Genomic DNA, 19,399 nt, shown 5'->3' on the forward strand with positions numbered 1-19,399 from the left:
TGACCTTTCTCTCTACTGGAATAGATCCCCCCCCCCCTCCATAACTGGCCCTTTACCACACACTGTCCACACAACCCCGATGAGCCCAGACCCCGTCTGTCCTCTCTGACATCTGACTTCTGCCGGGGGAGTTTTTTTTTTTTTCGTATCCGCATGCCTCCAGAAACACTGGCTCTCTTTTTCGACGCATCAGCACTTTCATTTGTCTCACACGGCTCCGTTTACAAGCCGCTCTTACACAACTCGCCATGAGGTCACTGGTGCTCCTCACGTCCGCCGCGGCGAGGAGGCTACTTTGCAAACACATGGTCGGATCGCCGTGGGGGTGGGAGGGGAGGGGGGGGTGATCGTTGGGCAACGACTTCTGCAGAGTGTTTCCTAGAAACAACAGAGAGAGAGAGAGGGCGGGGTATTAAGGTATGCTAAAGCTGTCAACTTAGTTTTGGACACATTTAGAGAACCTGAAGTCAGCGGCGGTTCAGGGCGAGTTCGAGGCTGCAGCTGTCGTCCAGTCCAGAGAGGTAGCTGTCAATCACGGCGCTGCAGGCCTCATGGGCTTCTTCTCAGAAAGACTGCACACCTCCCCTTGATGACGCTCTTCAAGTGTTACTGGATAATGTTTCCATGGAAGCCGTCCAACCCCCCTCCCCCCCAACACACACACACACAGCAACGCCTCCCTGTTTGCAGGAAACACTCATCCTTCTCTGGAGATGTCGCTCGCGGCGGCTCATGCACTCATAAATCCTGAGCTCCTTTCTGGGAAATGGAGGGCTTGTAAGATACATACAGAAACATGGAGAGCCAGGACAGAGATGGGGGGGCGGGGGGCAGAATCCAACGCCTTTTTTTGACAGTGAAGAGGTTGGATGGAGTGCTGCGGGAGGCAAATAAGGAGCATATTCTGCCCCCCTCCCCTCCCCGGTTACAGTGTGAGAACCCGAGACGCCGTGGTGTCTTGGCAGACCTCATCCCCAAAAAACATCACAGGAATGAGAAGTGTTTCTGGCGGCGGAGGACAAAGAGGGGCGGATGGTTGTGGTGGGAGGAGGGCAAATAAGAGGGAAGGCGAGAGAAAGAATAGAAGCGTTTAAAGGCAGTCATCGCCGGCTTCAAATGTCAGTCAGCTCCCGGTCGGACAATGGAAGACAGCTGTCGCCGCACTTTGAACTGCAGCTGTCCGTCTCCGGCTGCCATTACTTGCGTGTACATGCGGTCACTTGGGTTGTGTTTGAACACGGGAGGGGCTGTAAAAGAATCGCAGGAAGATTTAGCGTGATATTCCAAATGCAAGAGGGTGGATCGAGGTCAGGGGGGGGGTTGGGGAGAGAGACACACGAGTAGGTGGCAAGTATGTCAGATGCTCCTGATTTAGAAACCCTCCAGCAAAAAAAAAAAAAGGGAAGAGGGGCGGGGAGGCGAGGAGCGCCAAGTCTTGAGTGTGGCTGTAATGGTTTGGGGGTGAGGGTCTAGGAGGGAGGGAGGGGGGGATGAAGGACATAGCTGCGAAAGGACATTTCACTCACAAAAAAACCCTCATCCGGCGGAGAGGTCACGAGGTACGAATCTCATTTTGCTTTTTCCTGGCTGGAACGTCCGTCACGCCTGAAAACGCCTTCAAAGTGCCTCATTATCGATGTCGTCCGCGGATCATCGAGAGAACATCTCATCCTCCGTCTCGGCTGCTTTTTTTTTTTCCTTTTTTCTTTTTATCAAACCCTCCAGACAATGCGCCATTAAGGCCGTGTGCTGATTTTTCTAAGGCACAGCTCAATTACTCAAAGAGGAGGCTCATTAGCATATCAGAAAGCACAGGCGTGACTCTGCAAATAAAAGAACACATTAGATCACCCCCCCCCCACACACACACACACACACCCTACAATATGTTTCAATTATTCATACAACGTAAGAGCCGAACCGCGTCACATTTTTGAGTTTTCCATCCGGCTGAGGAAATTAACATTTCTGGAGTTCTCACTCGAAACACACCGGCTCGCAATTTAGAGGTTTTACTTCAGCCCGTGTGTGTGTGTGTGTGTGTGTGTGTGTGTGTGTGTGTGTGTGTGTGTGTGTGTGTGTGTGTGTGTGTGTGTGTGTGTGTGTGTGTGTGTGTGTGTGTGTGTGTGTGTGTGTGTGTGTGTGTGTGTGTGTGTGTGTGTGTGTGTGTCTTTGTGTCTTTGTTGCACACGGGCGATTAAGTAGCCTGACAATACGCCTTAGCATCAATATGCCTTAAATGTGGCTTTTCACGCTACGCCATTTTGTCACAGTAGTTAAGAGCGCCACCCTGGGTGCCGAGTCAGCACCTGCTCGACTAACACGAGGCAGCCAGCCTCAATTATTCATACAGGGGGGGGGGGGGGCACACACATGTGGTCTCACTTTGCGTGTGTGTGTGTGTGTGTGTGTGTGTGTGTGTCTGACAGATGATAGCATTCCCACCAAATGATGCTTCCTGTTCAGGCATTTTAGTGAGAAACGGAGGGGGGGGGGGGGTGATGAAATGGCACACGGCTCAACAATGAAAATGTCAGCCGGCGCCATCAACAGCCATCACCGTCCACCGCCGTGATAAATGAAACACACACACACACACACACACACACTCCTGCCTGCCTGCATGGATCAGATGAGTCAGCAGTTTGTAACTGCAGAGGAGGGAGGGGGGGGGGAGGATTTTTGGATGGAGGAAGTGTAGCCAGGATATATCGACACTCCTGTTTTTCGAGCGTGCGGCGAGCTTGAAAACATCGTAAGCTTCAGCTGGAGTGGAGAGGGAGTTCCCTCAATAATATATCATCTGGGTTTTTTTGCATGAGTAGATTCCTCTGCGTGCTGCAGTGCAGTCGTTGGTGTACATAAAGAATGTGTGTGTGTGTGTGTGTGTGTGTCGGCCGCCGACTTTGTGTTCATTCCACAGTAAATTGATCTGGCTGCTCACTAGACTGGATGGAAAAGGGCCCCGGGGTGGGGGGGGGGGGGGGTGAAGTGCACACTGCATCAGCAGATGGGAGAGCCCACTGTGTTGCCATCACATGGCATTCCTCCTCACTGGGCATGCTCGGTGGGCCACGCCCCACACACACACACACACACACACACACACACACACACACACACACACACACACACACACACACACACACACCTTCCTCCCTCCCGGGGGCCTGTTTGAACCAGTCGGTCCGAGGCGCTGGTTTTCTCTCTCTAGTTTCTCATCTGACCTTCAAAGCCAGGCGTGAGGACAGTAGGTTGACGGGGGAGGAGGAGGAGGAGGGAGGAAGGGGGGAGGGGGGTGTTTTTCTAAAAAAGCTCTCTGGCTGATATGTCACTCATTATTTCCACTGTGTGCCTTTGCCCCGTCACAGTGCAGAGGAATTTTAAACACAATCCGTCATCGCCGGCTTCCGCTTATTAACCCGGCTGTTAGACCTGCGGCTGATAGGGGGGGGGGGGGGGTCTCCTAAATATGTACGTCTTCTTGACTTCATCTAAAAATAAGCAGACGTGAGAAAACAACAATTATGATGAAAGGGGAACTTAACCAAATGACAGGGAAATTAAATCATATTGGCTTACGTAATTCCACGTGTTGTGTAGCCGGCGTTCATGTGCTCCATCCAGTCTAGAGAGCGACTATTAAGATGGTTGTGTGTGAGACTGAATATGATGTGCTGATGTTTACAAGCGGCGTCACTTTCCCGCTCTATTGTTACCGACTGCAGCTCACCGCCATTATCGGAGCACGCTGCCTGCTGACGGCGGCTGAATCACGGCCTGAATTCCTTCATTAGTCACGCGGCGCCAACGGAAAGACCGACTATTTCCTCCTTGCTAAATCGCCTCAGGCTCTTTTTTTTTCTTCTCCCTTTTGTCGTCTCCGCTCCTTCCGTCTTTGTTTCGCTCCACCGTTCTGCTTCCTGTTTATGTCAGGCGAGCGTCGGGGGCCAATCAGCTGTGAGGCCTGTGATCCTCCTCGTAGCTATTTACTACCCTGTGGTCTGTTTAAAAAAAGACTGAAAGCGAGCTAAGCTCAGGCTGCTGAGTAAGCAGACACGCGAAGCTCCAATCACACATGACCCACAATACACTTCTGCTCATAAAAGTGTGTGCAGGTCTTGTTTTTTTATTTATATTTTTAAAACTTTCTGAAAATGTGCTGCTCGCTGGGCGAAGTATTGCGTTTATTTGCTTATCGTGTTTCTCAAAGCGCAGCGGGATCCGCGCTGACATTTTTTTTTTGTTGCCGCTGAGGACTGGAATGTGCTGTTTTGCAAGTTTTTGTAGATAACAAAGCAGCATGAGGGCGGCTGCGTGTAAACTTTGGATGAGGTCACGGCCCGCCAACACAGCACGCCGTGACATGAGAGGGGACTTTTTTTTTTTTCTTTTCTGGATTCTCCCTTGGTGGTGTCATACCTTCGCTCTGTGTTCTCATGTGTGCTTTTCTATTCTCCTTTTTTCGATCACAAATGCACGTTATCAAAAAAAACGGCGAGCCTAAGCAAACTCTGTTATTATACGCTGGGAACGGGGGAAGTGCAGGCTGCGTTTTAAAAACAACAAGAATAGACTATAGAGGCTGCAGAGGTTCACCAGTCCAGACGGTTCACAGTGTGCTGTGAGTCGCTGGACGGGGGAGAAAGTATAATCGGGGCTTTGTCGAGGGCATTCGAGTTCACTGCAGGCATTACACGAGTACTAATGCCTGATTCAACACCGGCTCTGGCAAACATGCCTGACATTCAATGTTTACACCCCTCAATGAAAGCTGCTAGTCAGACAGTCTGATGGCTCGGCCTGGAATCACATTCAGGAAGTCATGAGATTTCCAGGTGGCTCGGCTTTCCTAGAATTATCAAGTGAGGGAAAAAGCGAAGACCTGCAAAGAAAGACATGAAAAAATGCACACACACCTCCTCGAATTCTGTTCCTCAACAACAACAACAACAAAGTTCAGGAAACATTCGAGCCTTTCGGACCTTCTCCGAGAGACGGGGCCATCGTCTGCTCTGCAGAAAACATACATAATGAATCTGTGCTGAACTGCTGCTGAACCCTCCGCTACCAGCACCGAGCCGAGCGGATCACCACATGACATGCATGCACTCGGTGGCCCCTGCAAAAAGCTCTCCCAAACATACGAGGCAATCTGCTGTGTGAATCATTACACAGTGCTGCAGTCAGAGAGGGAGGGAGAGAGGGAGGGAGGACTTCTCCTTTGATGAACCTGATGACTGTTGGCGGCCAAAAAAAGTGGAAAGATAAACACGAAACACTTGCAGACCAACCGGTGCTGCAGCCGTTAAAAGCTCCCGCCCTTTTGGCAGCTAAAGTGTGTGTGTGTGTGTGTGTGTGTGTGTGTGTGTGTGTGTGTGTGTGTGTGTGTGTGTGTGTGTTCAGCGGTTCAATGTTTAACCCTTGTGTCAACAGCGAGCATGTGTCACAACAGCATTCCTGTGAGGCGCTCGTCTTGTGACAGAGCGGTTTCATAATGGAGCGCTGCTCCGACCGCCCCCGCCCGCATTGTATTGTGGCAGGAGAGGGAAGGAGCTTTTGTCTCGGGTGCAGGATGACTCGCAGCCCCCACCTCGATGACTCGCAGGGGGCCTCCAGATTTGAGTTTCACGTCCCCCCCCCCCCTCCTGCATTGATGTGGAAAAGGTGTAGCGAGTGGCCGGGTTTAAGTAGTTCAAACGGCGAGCACCTTGTTTACCCAGAGCCTTCCTCTCTCTCTCCACTTCCTCCTCCTCCTCCTCCTCCTCCTCGCTTGTAAATGGTTAACTTGGCGGAGGATCATGTGAGAGAGAGAGAGAGAGAGAGAGAGAGAGAGCTGCAGTTACATGGGAGGTGAACTTTGCTCGTCCCGTTGTTAGGCAACGGCATTTTTGATGAGAGCAATTTTTTTTCTTTCATGGTGTGAGAGACGAGCGCGTCACATCGCCTCAGGAAGGAAGGCAGGAACGAGCAAATATGTTTCTAGATGAGCAGATATGGATGTGTGGAAATAAAAGGGTTGAGTTGGGTTTGGAGGGGGGTGGAGGTGGGGGGGGTTGGTTTGTCCTTCAGGGCAACCCTGGGTGTAGCCAGACTTGTCAGTCAGTGTGAAACCATTTCCGCTTCAAGGCCGTCTGGCTCCTCCCTGCCATTGTGTGGCAACGCACTGGAGGTGAACTTTATCCTTCTTTCATGTGATTTGCATGGAACAAGGTCAAGTTACACATCTGTGAGCCTGCCGGACAATATGAGGGGGGGTCATATACCAAACAGCCTCTGCCCAAACCTGTATGTCGACTGTGTAAGACAACACCAATATGCACCCGGGTGTTACGTTACCATTACAAACTCAGCATCACACAGATAACATTCAGCGCTCCGCCGTGACCTTTGAACCGGAGGCTCTTCTGGAATAAACACGCGGCGTAAGACGGGGCTCTCTATCAGCGGAGAGCTTGTAGCCGTTACAAAAATTTGCACAATACAAACACGCAGGGTTTCATATCAACCTCCCGGCTTATCGGGCTCCTTCAAGGGCGCTGAACTTTCCCACAGCTCCCTTGGCTGCTCCGTCCTTCGCCCCCCCCTCCCCCCTCTGCTGATCATCCCGTGTTGCTTCCCACAGTTTCCTCAGCTGGAGCTTGTGGCGGTGGATGTGATGTGACTGAACCCATCCACCATGTGAACGTTTAGCAACGATTGCTGCGCGTGTGACGCAACGTTTGTTGCAAAACTAGTTTTGTCATGGATGCGAGTTCGCAACGTGTTCTCACGTGATCTCGTGTGATCTTGTGTGATCTCGTGTGAGCTCAAGTTCCCAGATAAAAGGCTGACGTCACTTTCATTTTTCATCAAGATGACACGTGGAGGGAAATGTATTCAAATGGTCTTGAAGAAATAATTCCATGTTTGTATCCACTTGGACCATATTTTTGTGGTTTTGGCTGATCATCCCGTTCTTGGCTGACCTTTGACCTTTCAAACGAGTGTTCCTGTGTGATAATGTGTAAAAGCTGATTACTGACATCACCACTACTCTTAACGTTCAACGTTCAAAGTCAAATAGTGAGGAAAAGAAAAGAGCAGTCGGTTGTTTGTATCAACCACAGACTGTGGACGTCGTCATGGTGATGTCACCCGTTTGTGGACTGCGGTTTTGAAGTCTTGATTTCTGCATTTTTGCCATTAACATCTGGATTTTGGTCAATGCCATATTGGATTTTTGCAACTAGTGAGGGGAATGACCATATTTGGACTGTGTAAGGTAGCCCCGCCCCTAAAGCGTACGTACCTGCTTTCTGGTCTCTAAATGGACCATAATTTAATGAGCATCATGGTGTTTTGAAGACTTGAAAAGAGTGATTGAAACCATAATGATAAAAAATTAAGAGAGAAGTAGGACCATTTTCTCAGATGTTTTGCACCCAAATGAGTCGCCCCCCTGGTGGCCAGCAGAGTGAATGCAAGTTTAGGGCACTTCAGCGTTGGCTTCACTTTTCAGAAGCGAAGGTTGCCAGCTATTAAGATATCTGAATCAGACTTTGTTATTGCAATGTCAGATGCCCCATCTCGCATTGTTAACGAAAACAATTGAACCCTTCAACCCAGTGTTATAAAAATCCACAACAAAAACAGTTCTGACAACAAGCAACTCCTTGGCCCGAGGCAATTAAAGGCCAAACCTAAAAAATAAGACCCAAGTAGGAATAAACTGTGATAATCTCCCCGTGAATTCACACACTCACACGGTTGTACTCGCCGTTCTAGCTCTACTTTCTATTCCAGCTCCTCGCAGCGAGCCGTGTCCCGAGACGAGGCTTTGATGTGGATAAGGGAGGTGAGGCGTCGTGTGCCCAAATGCCCAGACTCTGTGGTTAAGGAGGTTGCTCATCTCCAGTCCTCCCATCTTTCACCGCGGCGGGAGGCTGAAATGTGACAACCAATGCTCCCCAGCTGGCCCGCAAAAACCGCCGGCGGATAATGAATGCCACGGCATCGTGACAACTTGCACTTTTATGGAAAAGAGGGGGGGAGGAAGGACATCGCTGGCACGGACGCTGGCAGCCTATGATGAAACATTCGTCCGTAAACCACCAGACAATCAAAGGGAAGGCGGGGGAGGCATGCCTGGAATCCGTGACGGGAACCCTCGGCTGATTTATGACCACTACCGAAAAAAAAAGGTCTGTTTCCAAGTAAAATGAGTGCTGAGCTTTAATTGCGGGAGAAAAACTGAAGGAAGATCGCCTTCCAAATGCAACCGCAACACATGTTAGCGATGCATCACAGTTGCATGATCTTCCTCCCCCACTTCCCCCGATGTGAAGCAGCCACATGCTATCTATGAACAATTTCCCTTCATAAAGAGGAGGCTTGAGGTTTTTCCCCGTCTTCCTTCCTCTTACAGTAATGTTATTGTTTCTCCTATACATCACAGAAATTACTCCGCATGCCCTTCTGCTTTCAAGGCAAACGTTACGAGAGCAGGAGCCGCTTTGATCTCCTTCCAGTTGCAACCCTGGAATAGCGTCTAAATAAAGCAGTTTATAAATATGCATGCTCACACATATTTGTATGTATTATTCACGCAGGTTTTATCCGAGTCTTTGGCTGAATAAATACATGCAAAGGAGTAAATGCAGATGACGTGGGCGTTCTAACTAATGACAGAAAAGGACGGCAGCAACATGAACCACCATTGCCCACACCTGAATATATGACATCCGAGTGCTGTGATGTTATATAGCTGCAGAGCCGGAGATGTCAGAGTCCATTTTCTAGTGCGGCTGCTCAAAAATAGACAGGAGCTCCGGTAATAAATAAGACTACTTTGGGAAAGTTTTATTTTGGCTCAGAGGAAGAGGTTACATAACACGCATTAAATACTCCTCCTTTTTTTTTGGCTCAACCAGAAAAGAAGAAAGAAATACAACCTTTGTCGAGATAAGACGCTGGAGGAAGTGTCCAAATATAAAAGTGCCTGTAACACATAAAAACACACTCAGACACCTACTGTACATATTCATACTGCTGTATGTTCTCTGAAGAGCCTTATGATGAAGTTGGATGTGTCACGTCCCTCGGGGGTTTGCACGGATCAGTCGAGGCGTAAAAAGGTGCGTTCACACCAAACGGGGAAGCTAATTTTCACAGGATAATTAGTGTTTATTTGCGTCATTCACACTAGATTCACGAGGAGGGAGGAGACTTACCAGACGTTTCATTAATCACGGCTGAAATAACCATTATCGATGCTTTGGACATGTTTGTCTGAGTTCTGTGAATTTAATTGAGCTGTATTCACTGTGAATAGCGAGACACACATCGGCTGGTTTACTACAGTGGTGTGAAAGCAATGTTATTGTGATTTGATTGTAAAGAACAGATAAAAAAAGATGCCTTAATAACTATATAATGACGGCGATTTGTAAAAAGTCTGAAGTCATGGTTTATTCGGTCCGTCTCCAAGACGATAAGCATATAATGTTTAAAATGTTGTTTTCTGAATGAGTTTGGATCAATCGGAGCTAGGCTATGCTAACACTATAGCAGCTCCATCAACACTCCAAATAAGGTCATGTAGACATCAATATGGTAGCGACCGTGTTGTTTGTTTCGTTCGGTCTCCGTGAAATACATTTCAACCCACGCAAATTAGCGAATGAGGGAAATTTTCGCGTTTTCGTTGAATTTCTATGCAATAGCGCACACGAAAAAATCCACACATCTTCACAACAAACAAGCTGTACATCAACTATCGCAGTGCTACTGTAATGTCCTTTTTAATGTGTGTGTGTGTGTGTGTGTGTGTTTGTGTGTATACTTGTACATCTATCTTTGTGGGGACCTGTTTGTGAATTCAGGCTTAGTTATAAGGTCCGAGTTATAATCAGGTTTATAAGGGTTGGGGTCAAGCATTTAGTGTGAGGGCGACACGTGTCCACGAGTGTCAAGCTCACACAAATAGTAAAGGTGTGTGTGTGTGTGTGTGTGTGTGTGTGTGTGTGTGTGTGTGTGTGTGTGTGTGTGTGTGTGTGTGTGTGTGTGTGTGTGTGTGTGTGTGAGAGACATTTTGAACATTTTGTCTGAGTCGGTCACAAAGCTGGAATGACTGCAGGGCTCAGTTCAGCAAGCTCAACAAAATACCTCTGTGTCACGGGGTGAAACCGCCTTTTAAGGGCATTACCTAAGAAGCCATTTACATGTGCAGGTTACGTTACTTAATCTAATAGCAGCATGTGAACCGGACCACGTAAACCTCAAATACCGGTTCGACCAGTTCCGACCATGTGCTGGTTTCGCTACGAGAAGGCCAGGTGGAAAGTTTGTTTACACCAACGTCTGCTTGTGTCTGAAAATACACGGGGGGTTTCCACTGGACGGGAAATGATGTCGTCAGCTCACAAGGCATGCAAGCTGACTTAAGCACTACAGAAGCAAAGTTCAGGTCTTTCTGTTCTCGGCTGAAATACGAGTCTGCAGCCATCGACTGAAACTACCTTCTGTTTCAAAATTGGATGTAAAAAAAAAACCCAAGGTTCATTTACATTTTTTCTCTTGCGGGGATTATTTCCTCCACTTTGCCTGATATTTACAGAGTCGTCTGTACCCCCCCTCCCTCCCCTCCCTCCCCTCCTCCCCCGACGAGCCCGGCAGATTAAGGGGATATGTTACCATCTTGGTTTTTCTTTTTCTAAATGGATACACATGTGGCACATCTGGGTCCAAGCCTGACTCATTACTCACTTTTTTATGTTCCATTCTCTGCAGCCATGGCAACTGCTGCATGTTTGGCAGAAAGCTTTTGAAGGCAGTGGAAAAAGAGAGAGAGAGAGAGAGAGCGAGCCTAGGGAGGGAGCATAAAGGGAGAGCGAAGGAGGGAGGGAGGGAGAGCGAGCAAGCTCTCAGTAGTTGGCCTACATCCAGTGTAATCATGCCATGGAGCCGAAATGAGGCCTTTGGCAGCACACCAGGTTTCTGAGAACAAAGATGTGAGCTTCTAATGTTGGCGGTGGGGCCTGCTTGGCATCCTTTGCCATTTCCCAGCAGCCCTTGCCTTGGCCGACCGCCAGGCCCCCACCCCCACCGGGACTGCAAAGAGGATCAGAATAAAGAGAGAGACTTGTTTTTCACTCGCCTCTTGCTCTGGCCCAATGACATCACCTCTGCAGCCTCCAGCCCCCAGATTCCAGCCGCCCAGCACATTTTTCCCCTTTCGCCGTCGACCCTCCATTTTATTTGAATTCCACCATTTTATAGGCCTACCTAAATCAAAGCAGGCTCCTTAAAATGCCTAATTGATGTGTTTGTTTGTGTGCATGCATGTGCTGCACATCATTTATCTGCATCGTGCAAAAGCAGGATACGGAATTAATCTATTCGGAGAAAAAAATAAATGAATCAACCATCAGACCGTCTTCAAAACTAGCATTCGAGATACAGGAAGCCGCTAATTTGACAGATGGATGCTTTGGTATTATCTTTCAGAGCTCCCCAAATTTTATCTGCACTCTAATCCCCGCTGTGCAAATCTGCAGCTAAAAATAGCAGCGTAAACAGGATATATATGGTAGTTGGGGTACCGTGATAATCTCCATGGTTACCTCTCTCTGCTACATGAGCAGCAGCGCTGTGCACATTAGTCTGACATGTTCTCCCCTCTGCTTCTCTGTGCAGCTATTAGTCTGCATGCAACATATGTCCTCACACTGTCCCGTTACAACCCAACCCTTTATGGTGTCGGTGCATCATGTTACACTTTAGCTCGCCGCTCACCTCAGTGGTTAGAAGAAGAAGAAGAAAAAAAAGGTTATATAACATGAATGTTGTTCTTGTGGAGGAAGGAAAATCACAGACGGAGAAAACATCCACTGCTGAGCTCAAAAATCTTCAGAGAGAATTTGTAATGATTCTCTCCCATGAATAAAAGATGGCCAATCTAAAAATTTAGCTCCAGAAAAGCGATACAACAAAAAATAAAACATAATAATAATAATAATAACATCAGGAACCGAGATGCGAGTCACATGCTGGGTATTCCCCTGGCCGTCACCTACCTCTCACTCTTTATTTAGGTATTTCACGTCTCAATTTACATACGGCTCGGAAAGAAAGAAAGAGAAAACAGCTTTGCACAGCATCTGACTTGGTGCTCTGGACTGAAATGAGATGGCTGTCAGCCGGGTCACACTGTGGTGTTTGACTGTACGCACGCTTCATATTTCCAGCCGCAGCCATCTGTGCACGTCTGGCTCCCCCTCAGACCTCTCGCCGCCTCGACAACACTGCTTTTGCAGCCGGCTGCAGCTTCTTGTTTTTAAAATCAATGGATCTTCCCGTTATAGAAATCGGGTCATTTAGGATTTAATTGAATCCCAGCGTGACGTCCCCGTCTTGCATAACAGCGTGCAGCTATTTTGCTTGCACACAAACGTCGACTGGAGTGGAAATCAAAAAAGGATCAAAAGGCAAAAAAAAAAAGAGAAAAATGTCTTCCCCCCCTCCCCCTCCCTCCTCCACGAATCTCAAAGAGATTCATTTGTTTGTTTTTGCCCTTCACAACAAGTCATTTCCTAACTGTGTCACGAAGCCTGACAACACTTCCTCGTGCTGTTCACCCAACGAGAACCGAGCGGTGATGTGCTAATACGGCGGTTTTTCACAGCCACAGAGAAACACTCGGGGGCACTAAAACCACGTGATGTTTCTACGGGGAGAATATATCACCGTGTTGCACTTCACAGAAACAACCACGTTGAAATCAAACGGACACACAATCTCGGTGTGCGTGTGCTCGGTGGCAACATGGCCGCCTTTATTTGAAGAGAAGCCGTCAGGCAAAGAGCCAAACGGCCCCGATGTCCCCGTGGATGGGTGAGGCGGATGAGGGTACGTGACTAAACGTCTTGCTTCCTCTTTCCAACGTCACATGGACTTGCACAAACATATCCTGCTTTGTGTCTGCAGGTTACAGACGCATTGCCTCACCCAAAAAAAAAAAAAAAAAAAAAAGCCCAAGGCTGAACTGCAATGAGCTGGAATGAGCCCAGACGAGAGGGAGGAATCTGAACTACTGGGACACTCCTCCACTTCAAACCTACACTTTTACTTCAGGGGATTTTTTTGGCTTGGGTTTTTTCTGTGTTTGTTTTTTTTTTTTGGCACATGACATGTTTCTAGCTTTTTCCATCTGTAATACAACACTGTAATCTTGCTTCACGTCTCGCAGTAATACTTCTCATTCTGAGGCGTTTAGATTATTAGCGTGATAAAAAGGAAAGAAAAAAACCCCACTGAATCACTCCAGTGTAATTTCATTTAGTGGTTGCAGATTTGGATGACTGACTGTTCAGTGCATGTGGGCAGAGCTATGTTCATGCTGCAACCCCCCCTCCCTCCCTGATCCATTCAAGCTTACAACACACTGGCTGGAAATCCCCACCTCATGACAGAGCTTCCTGGTTAATGGCTAACGGAGGTGCCTATTTCTTTCTCTTTTATATATTAACACGGCTGGAAAATATTCTCTAACTGGTGGTTGAAAAAATAAAAAAAGTCAGTGTTGAAATCATGCTGGTATACTGACACAAAAATACAGGCAGTAAAAAAAACTAGAATAATCCCTATAAATTAAATGCAATTAAAAATTGTTGGAGCCTCTATGTTTCTATAAATTGCCATTGGGATTACAGTAGCCTGGTTGTTTTCTGAGGGTCGACCCACCTCATTCATTGCACAGCAGCAGCAGCAGCAGCAGTAGTAGTGGCAGGCAGCAGCTCATGGCGTCGAGGCGCTGTGTGCATTGAGAAAAACAAGCTGCAGCGAGCGTTTTCAGCCTGAACCGGATAAAGCTCTGAATTTAGGACAAAGCAGCAGTCAACTGGAGGAGCTTTTTTTTTTTTAATCCCCTGGCGCTCTGCTTGTAACCTACAGCCACGTTTTTTTTTCTCATCAAAAATAACTTGCTGCAGGCATTGCTGGTATCGGCGGAGTCATATTTTTTGCAGGTTTGATCATAATCATAATAACAACAGGAGCGTGTGGGGTTATTCCCTTCAGTCGGTGGCTGAACTGGGTGCAGTTTCTGGCTGAGGTTCAATTAAATTAAACATAAAAAAGTAAAATATATATTAAAAAAAAAGAAGCGAGTGAGTGACAGAGGCTGCAGTAAACTGGGAGGGGGAGGAGGGATGAGGAGGAGGAGGAAAGGGGGGGTCTGTCGAAGAAATCAAGTCAATAGAAACTGAAGTGGAAGCAGGCGTTTAGAGCTCCGCGGTGACGTCACTGCTCCACATTGAGCCAGTAGTAGAGAGTCAGTGGAGATAGAGAGAGGAGCGCCGTAGTAAAGTACACACCGACATGAACTTCTCCCTCTAAAACTTCAACCTTGTTGCTCTAAAAGTCGGGAGAAGACGTGTTGGCTTAGTGTGAGGGGGACTTTTTTTTTCTTCGACAACCGGAACTTGCTCTTTGTTGGCCTTATTTTTTTCTTGGTTGTTTTTTTTTAAAGGGAGCTCGTAGGGAGAGAGGGGGGAAAAGGAGACGCATTTTGGGTTTTTTTTCCTCTCTTGTCGGTGGGGTCGACGGCCAGCGCTATGTCGTCCGCGGCGGTCGCTGCCTCTTCCAGGAGGCAGTCGTGTTATTTGTGCGACTTGCCCCGCATGCCGTGGGCCATGATCTGGGATTTTACCGAGCCCGTCTGCAGGGGATGTGTCAACTACGAGGGAGCGGACCGCATCGAGTTTGTGATCGAGACGGCGCGGCAGCTCAAGCGGGCTCACGGGTTTCAGGAGGGCCGGTCTCCCGGGCCCGGCAAGTCGCAGCTCTCCGGCAAAGAGATCCAGGCGATCAACCACGCGGCGGCGGGAGACCCCGGCTCCCGGCCGCCGCAGCCGCTGGACCGCTACCCGCTCTCCTCAGACCGCCCGCCCCGGCTGGGTCCAGAGTACCAGTCCGGCAGGCAGGCGAACGGCATCCCCGTCCCCAATGGATTTCCTAAGCCCGACGAGCCGCCGGAGCTGAACCGCCAGAGCCCCAACCCGCGCAGGAATAGCACGGTCCCCCCGAATCTAGTGCCTTTGGTTAACGGGAACATGCCCCCGGTGCACGCAGTCAACGGCAGACCGGGACAGATGGGGCTCCCCTCGGCGCTGGCGGGCGGTAGTCCCGCAGACATGGGCAAGAGACCCGCCTCGGTGTCCAGCAGCGAGCACGACAGGGACAGGGACGGCAAGGAGAAGCACAGACCGGACAGCCTCACGCCGGAGCTCTCCGAGAGCCACAAAAACAGGGCCGACCCGGACTGGATGGGCAAGGGCAAAACGGTGCGGGACCTGATGGCTCTGCACACGTTCGACAACCGGTTCAAGAAGGACCACGCGGCCATGCAACAAAGGGTGATGGGCTACGAGACCGGCGCCACCGCGTCCAAGTCGGGTAAGTGTTCAAATCCAGCAATATATATTTTATGCATTTTTTTTATTTTTCATATTCGAGCACATTATATGTCAAATAAAGTCTGCAGCAGTCGGTATGCACACATGGTGTAGTGGTGTGATGGTGGTGTTGGTGCAGCAGGGGACGTGTGCATGCCTCTCCGGTCTAATTGTTGATGCTTGTCTGAGCTGCGCGACTCAACCGGTTTCTGTTTAACCCTTTCCCGCCTCCAGACAGAGGAAAACACCCGCGGAGCATGAAGCGAAAAGCCTCACCTGAACCGGAGGGAGAGGGCACGGCCGCCAAGCTCAACGGCGAGGCCCAGCAGTGGTTACCGCCGCCCACCGACGGACTCAAGATGCCCCCGGTGCCCCCGCCGAGCTTCGCCTCCCCACCCTCCACGATATCCCCGCACTCCCGCACCACCCCGCCCGAGGCCGCGCAGAACGGCCAGTCGCCCATGGCGGCGCTCATCATGGCGGCGGACAACGCCGGCGGCAACAGCTCCCCGAAGGACGCCAACCAGGTCCACTCCACGACGCGCAGGAACAGCAGCAGCCCCCTGTCGCCGTCCTCCATGAACCAGAGGCGGCTGGCGCAGAGGGACGCGTCCGGCGGCGCGGGTACACCCCACGTGCCGGGCATGGACCAGGTGCACCCGCAGAGCATTCCGGACTCGTCGGTGCCCGGCAGCATACCTCTGTGCTGCACGCTGTGCCACGAGCGCCTGGAGGACACGCACTTTGTCCAGTGCCCGTCGGTGCCCTCGCACAAGTTCTGCTTCCCGTGCTCGAGGGAGAGCATAAAGCAGCAGGGCGCCACCGGCGAAGTGTACTGTCCCAGCGGAGAGAAGTGTCCCCTGGTCGGCTCGAACGTACCGTGGGCTTTCATGCAAGGAGAAATCGCCACCATCCTTGCGGGAGACGTCAAAGTAAAAAAGGAGAGGGACCCTTGATTTTGTTTGAACACTTCTTTGGGGGAGGAAGAAGGATTGGGGGGGATGGGAGGGAGGGAGGGGGGAAGCAAAAAATATGAGTATAAATATATAAATATCACATACATACCATTCAAAACTAACAGACTTGTACATATTGGACCCAAGGGAAGAGTATACTTCGTAAAAACATGGTTGTATAATTTTTGATTTTTTGAATACATTGTGTTTCTATATTTTTGAAGATAAAAAGGTATGTACTCATTATAATGGACTACGTTCCTCTTTGTTGATGTTTAACAAAAAATTCTTGATGTACTTCTAGGTCTGGTGGCAGTTCCTGTTTAACGTAGAATGTGACTAATGCTACTCTACGAGCACTTGGCAAAAAACTGAAAAATGCTTTTAGCTGTACTTGTATGCACTTGTTTAAAAATTGCCAAATACAATTTCTGATCTTGTATGAACTCTTATTGTCTGAGCTTGCTTCATTTTGAGTGATCCTTTTAAGTCGACGACGCGGTGACACGCAGGCTTGTTGTGACGGCTCAGGGGAGGACTTGATTTACGCTGCACATACATACACCAAGGCTACTGTTAGTGGGTTCTTTTGGTTGCACGGTCCAAAAACAACCCCTCCCTCCCAAAAAAACCCACATTCTGTCCTAAATTTTGCTCCACTTTTTTGTGCATCGCTGTTAACCGATGGCGACGGATATAGAAAAAGGTGCCAAGTCATGTTCAGTCAGCTGGAATCTGTTGAGTCAGTAATGTGAGAGTGTGTACGATTGTCAACATGATACCATAGCATAACCACGTTGTGCAACCGCACAACTCTACACGTGGCGGGACACAATCTCCCGAAGCTTGTGTGCAAATGTTTGACGTCACAAAGGTGTTTTTAGCCTTTTCTTCATTTCAGTTGTCAAAATGACAACTTTTAAGAATAAAAATCCGCATTTCGGACTTATCTTCCCGTCGCTGCGGCAACGCCCCCCCAGTTTTTGTTGTTGTAACTGTCACTGATAACGCCTGCACAATGCTAACAGCAGATTTTCTGCCTCGGCAATGCAATGTGTGCTCTTTCAGGGTAAACAATAACTGCTGCTGCCTCGTGTACAAACCCACTCGGTCTGCACCTCTTCACATGCAAATTCAATTGTTGCAGCCATAAAAAAACACACACACAAAAAAAAAACCAGGCAATTCTGTCTCCGTAATGGCGAGCAGGCGGGCCAGACTCCTCTCTGCGCCTCGTGGGGTTCGCTTACGTGCCAAGCTGCAGTTACCGTGTCTGCAAAAAGAGAAGCAATCTCGATTTCCCCCAGACAAAGAAAGCTCACTCGCTTGTAGCTGACACTGCAGCATGCGGACGCTGACATGGAGATGCATCTCCAGCAGAGATCAGGGGGGGGGGAGGGGGGTGTAGTAGGCAGTTGCGTAATTATTTGCAAAAAAAAATCAGCAGACTGTTTCTTGGTGATTAAACGTCCCTCACGGTCGCCGTTGTCGCCTCAGTTCAGCTGCCAGGGTCCGTTGACCTCGCTGCAAAATGTCATTTTGGTTCGGCACCTCGGTGTCTGAACATGGTGGGGGTTTGGTGGGGTGGGGGGGGTTACCCTGCATGGCGTCCTGATTAACTGATTGATCCGTGATGTTGAGTGAAAACACGGCCTCTGCACCTCCGCTTGTTGAGTCAACGGAGGAGGATGTGGAGGCCGGTGGAGCGTTCTGGTCCCCTAATAGACAAAATGAACTCTGAATTTTGTCATCTGAGGGCTGAAGAGCGTTTTGACCGAGAGAAACCTGTTTTTTTTCCCCTCCTCTACGAGCATTTTGAAGACAGCTGTTTGTTTATGGGCTTTTTCCGTTCTCTGGAGGTTTATCTTATCAGCTGGACTTTAAACGCCGCAGCTCCAGTTTGACAAAGATTAACACTTCAACACACCCACTCCATATTCCATCGCACATACTGTTCTCAGGGATTTTTTTTATCATTATTGTTATTATTATGAGTCAGCCCTTTGACCTCCTTGTGACAGTGTGCCGGGAGTTGAAATTGCCACATCCAAAGACGGAAGTTAGTAACCTGGTATGAAGTGTGATGCAACCACGAGCACAAGAGAACCGCCCGTAAAGATTTATCGCAGCACAGCCAATACCTGTTTGTTCAGCGCCGACTGAAAATAGCCCACGCTGTATCTAATACAGTGATAATGTGTCCCTGGAAGTGGCTCTGTCATAACACAATGCTCCGGTGTTGCATAGTTACCAGAGCAATCGGTGCACAGCAGATGCTCCCGGTGCAGCCTGTCGATTTAAATGCAGGGGGGGGGGGGGGGGGGCAGCGATTTCAGTAAACAGCCGGCATGCGAAAGGCAAGGTCACGCAGAGTTGATGCTACAAAGTTCAGCTTGAATATATCTGTGATTATATATATATTTATTTTATTTTGTTGATACTATTACTCTCCTCTGTTTGCAGTATGATCATGCAAGGAGACATTTGTTGGTTAATGACTCACAGGCTTTTTCATCTTGTTTACTATAAAACCGTCAGGGTTTTTTTTTTATGTTTAAGCTCCCACTTATGATTGTTTTTTTGACTTTGATGTGCTCTTGGCTCTGGAAGCTTTTTATGGAGAGAGAGAGAGCTAGTGAGGCATTGCCAGGTGAAGTCCAGGTGAAACTAAATCAAGATTCATTTAGCTCCTCGTGCTTTTTTTTTTTACTGCGGCTGCTTTTTGTCTTACAGTCGCGGTGGTTTGCAGGATTGGATCTCCGAGAACCAGACAGACGCTTTTCCTTATCAGGCTGCAGCAACACGAGGCCTCGTCATAAAAAACCCCGCATCGACGGTTTGATTCATTTACTTGACACGGTTATGTTAATCAAGCTAAGTGAAAGGCGACGACAGATAGGTGACGCACGGAGTCCGTCACTCCCTCCACGCCCCCTTTAATGGTTAACTAAAGTGGAGGTCGTTACACAAAGACGTGGACGTGATTGTGGGAGCCATAACTGGGTTGGT

The 19,399-nt window shown here is 48.9% G+C and overlaps 1 protein-coding gene across 1 annotated transcript; it reads left to right on the forward strand.

The window, feature by feature from the left end:
- The first annotated feature begins 14,253 nt into the window (after nt 1-14,253).
- On the forward strand, nt 14,254-16,836 carry irf2bp2a (interferon regulatory factor 2 binding protein 2a). The gene is made up of 2 exons (XM_084021781.1): nt 14,254-15,435; nt 15,669-16,836. Exons 1-2 carry the CDS (start codon nt 14,595-14,597, stop codon nt 16,388-16,390), a joined length of 1,563 nt encoding a protein of 520 aa, XP_083877907.1. The 5' UTR covers nt 14,254-14,594; the 3' UTR covers nt 16,391-16,836.
- The last annotated feature ends 2,563 nt before the right edge of the window (nt 16,837-19,399 follow it).

The sequence above is a fragment of the Eutrigla gurnardus genome (genome assembly GCF_963514095.1).
Source record: "Eutrigla gurnardus genome assembly, chromosome: 11".
Lineage (NCBI taxonomy): Eukaryota > Metazoa > Chordata > Actinopteri > Perciformes > Triglidae > Eutrigla > Eutrigla gurnardus.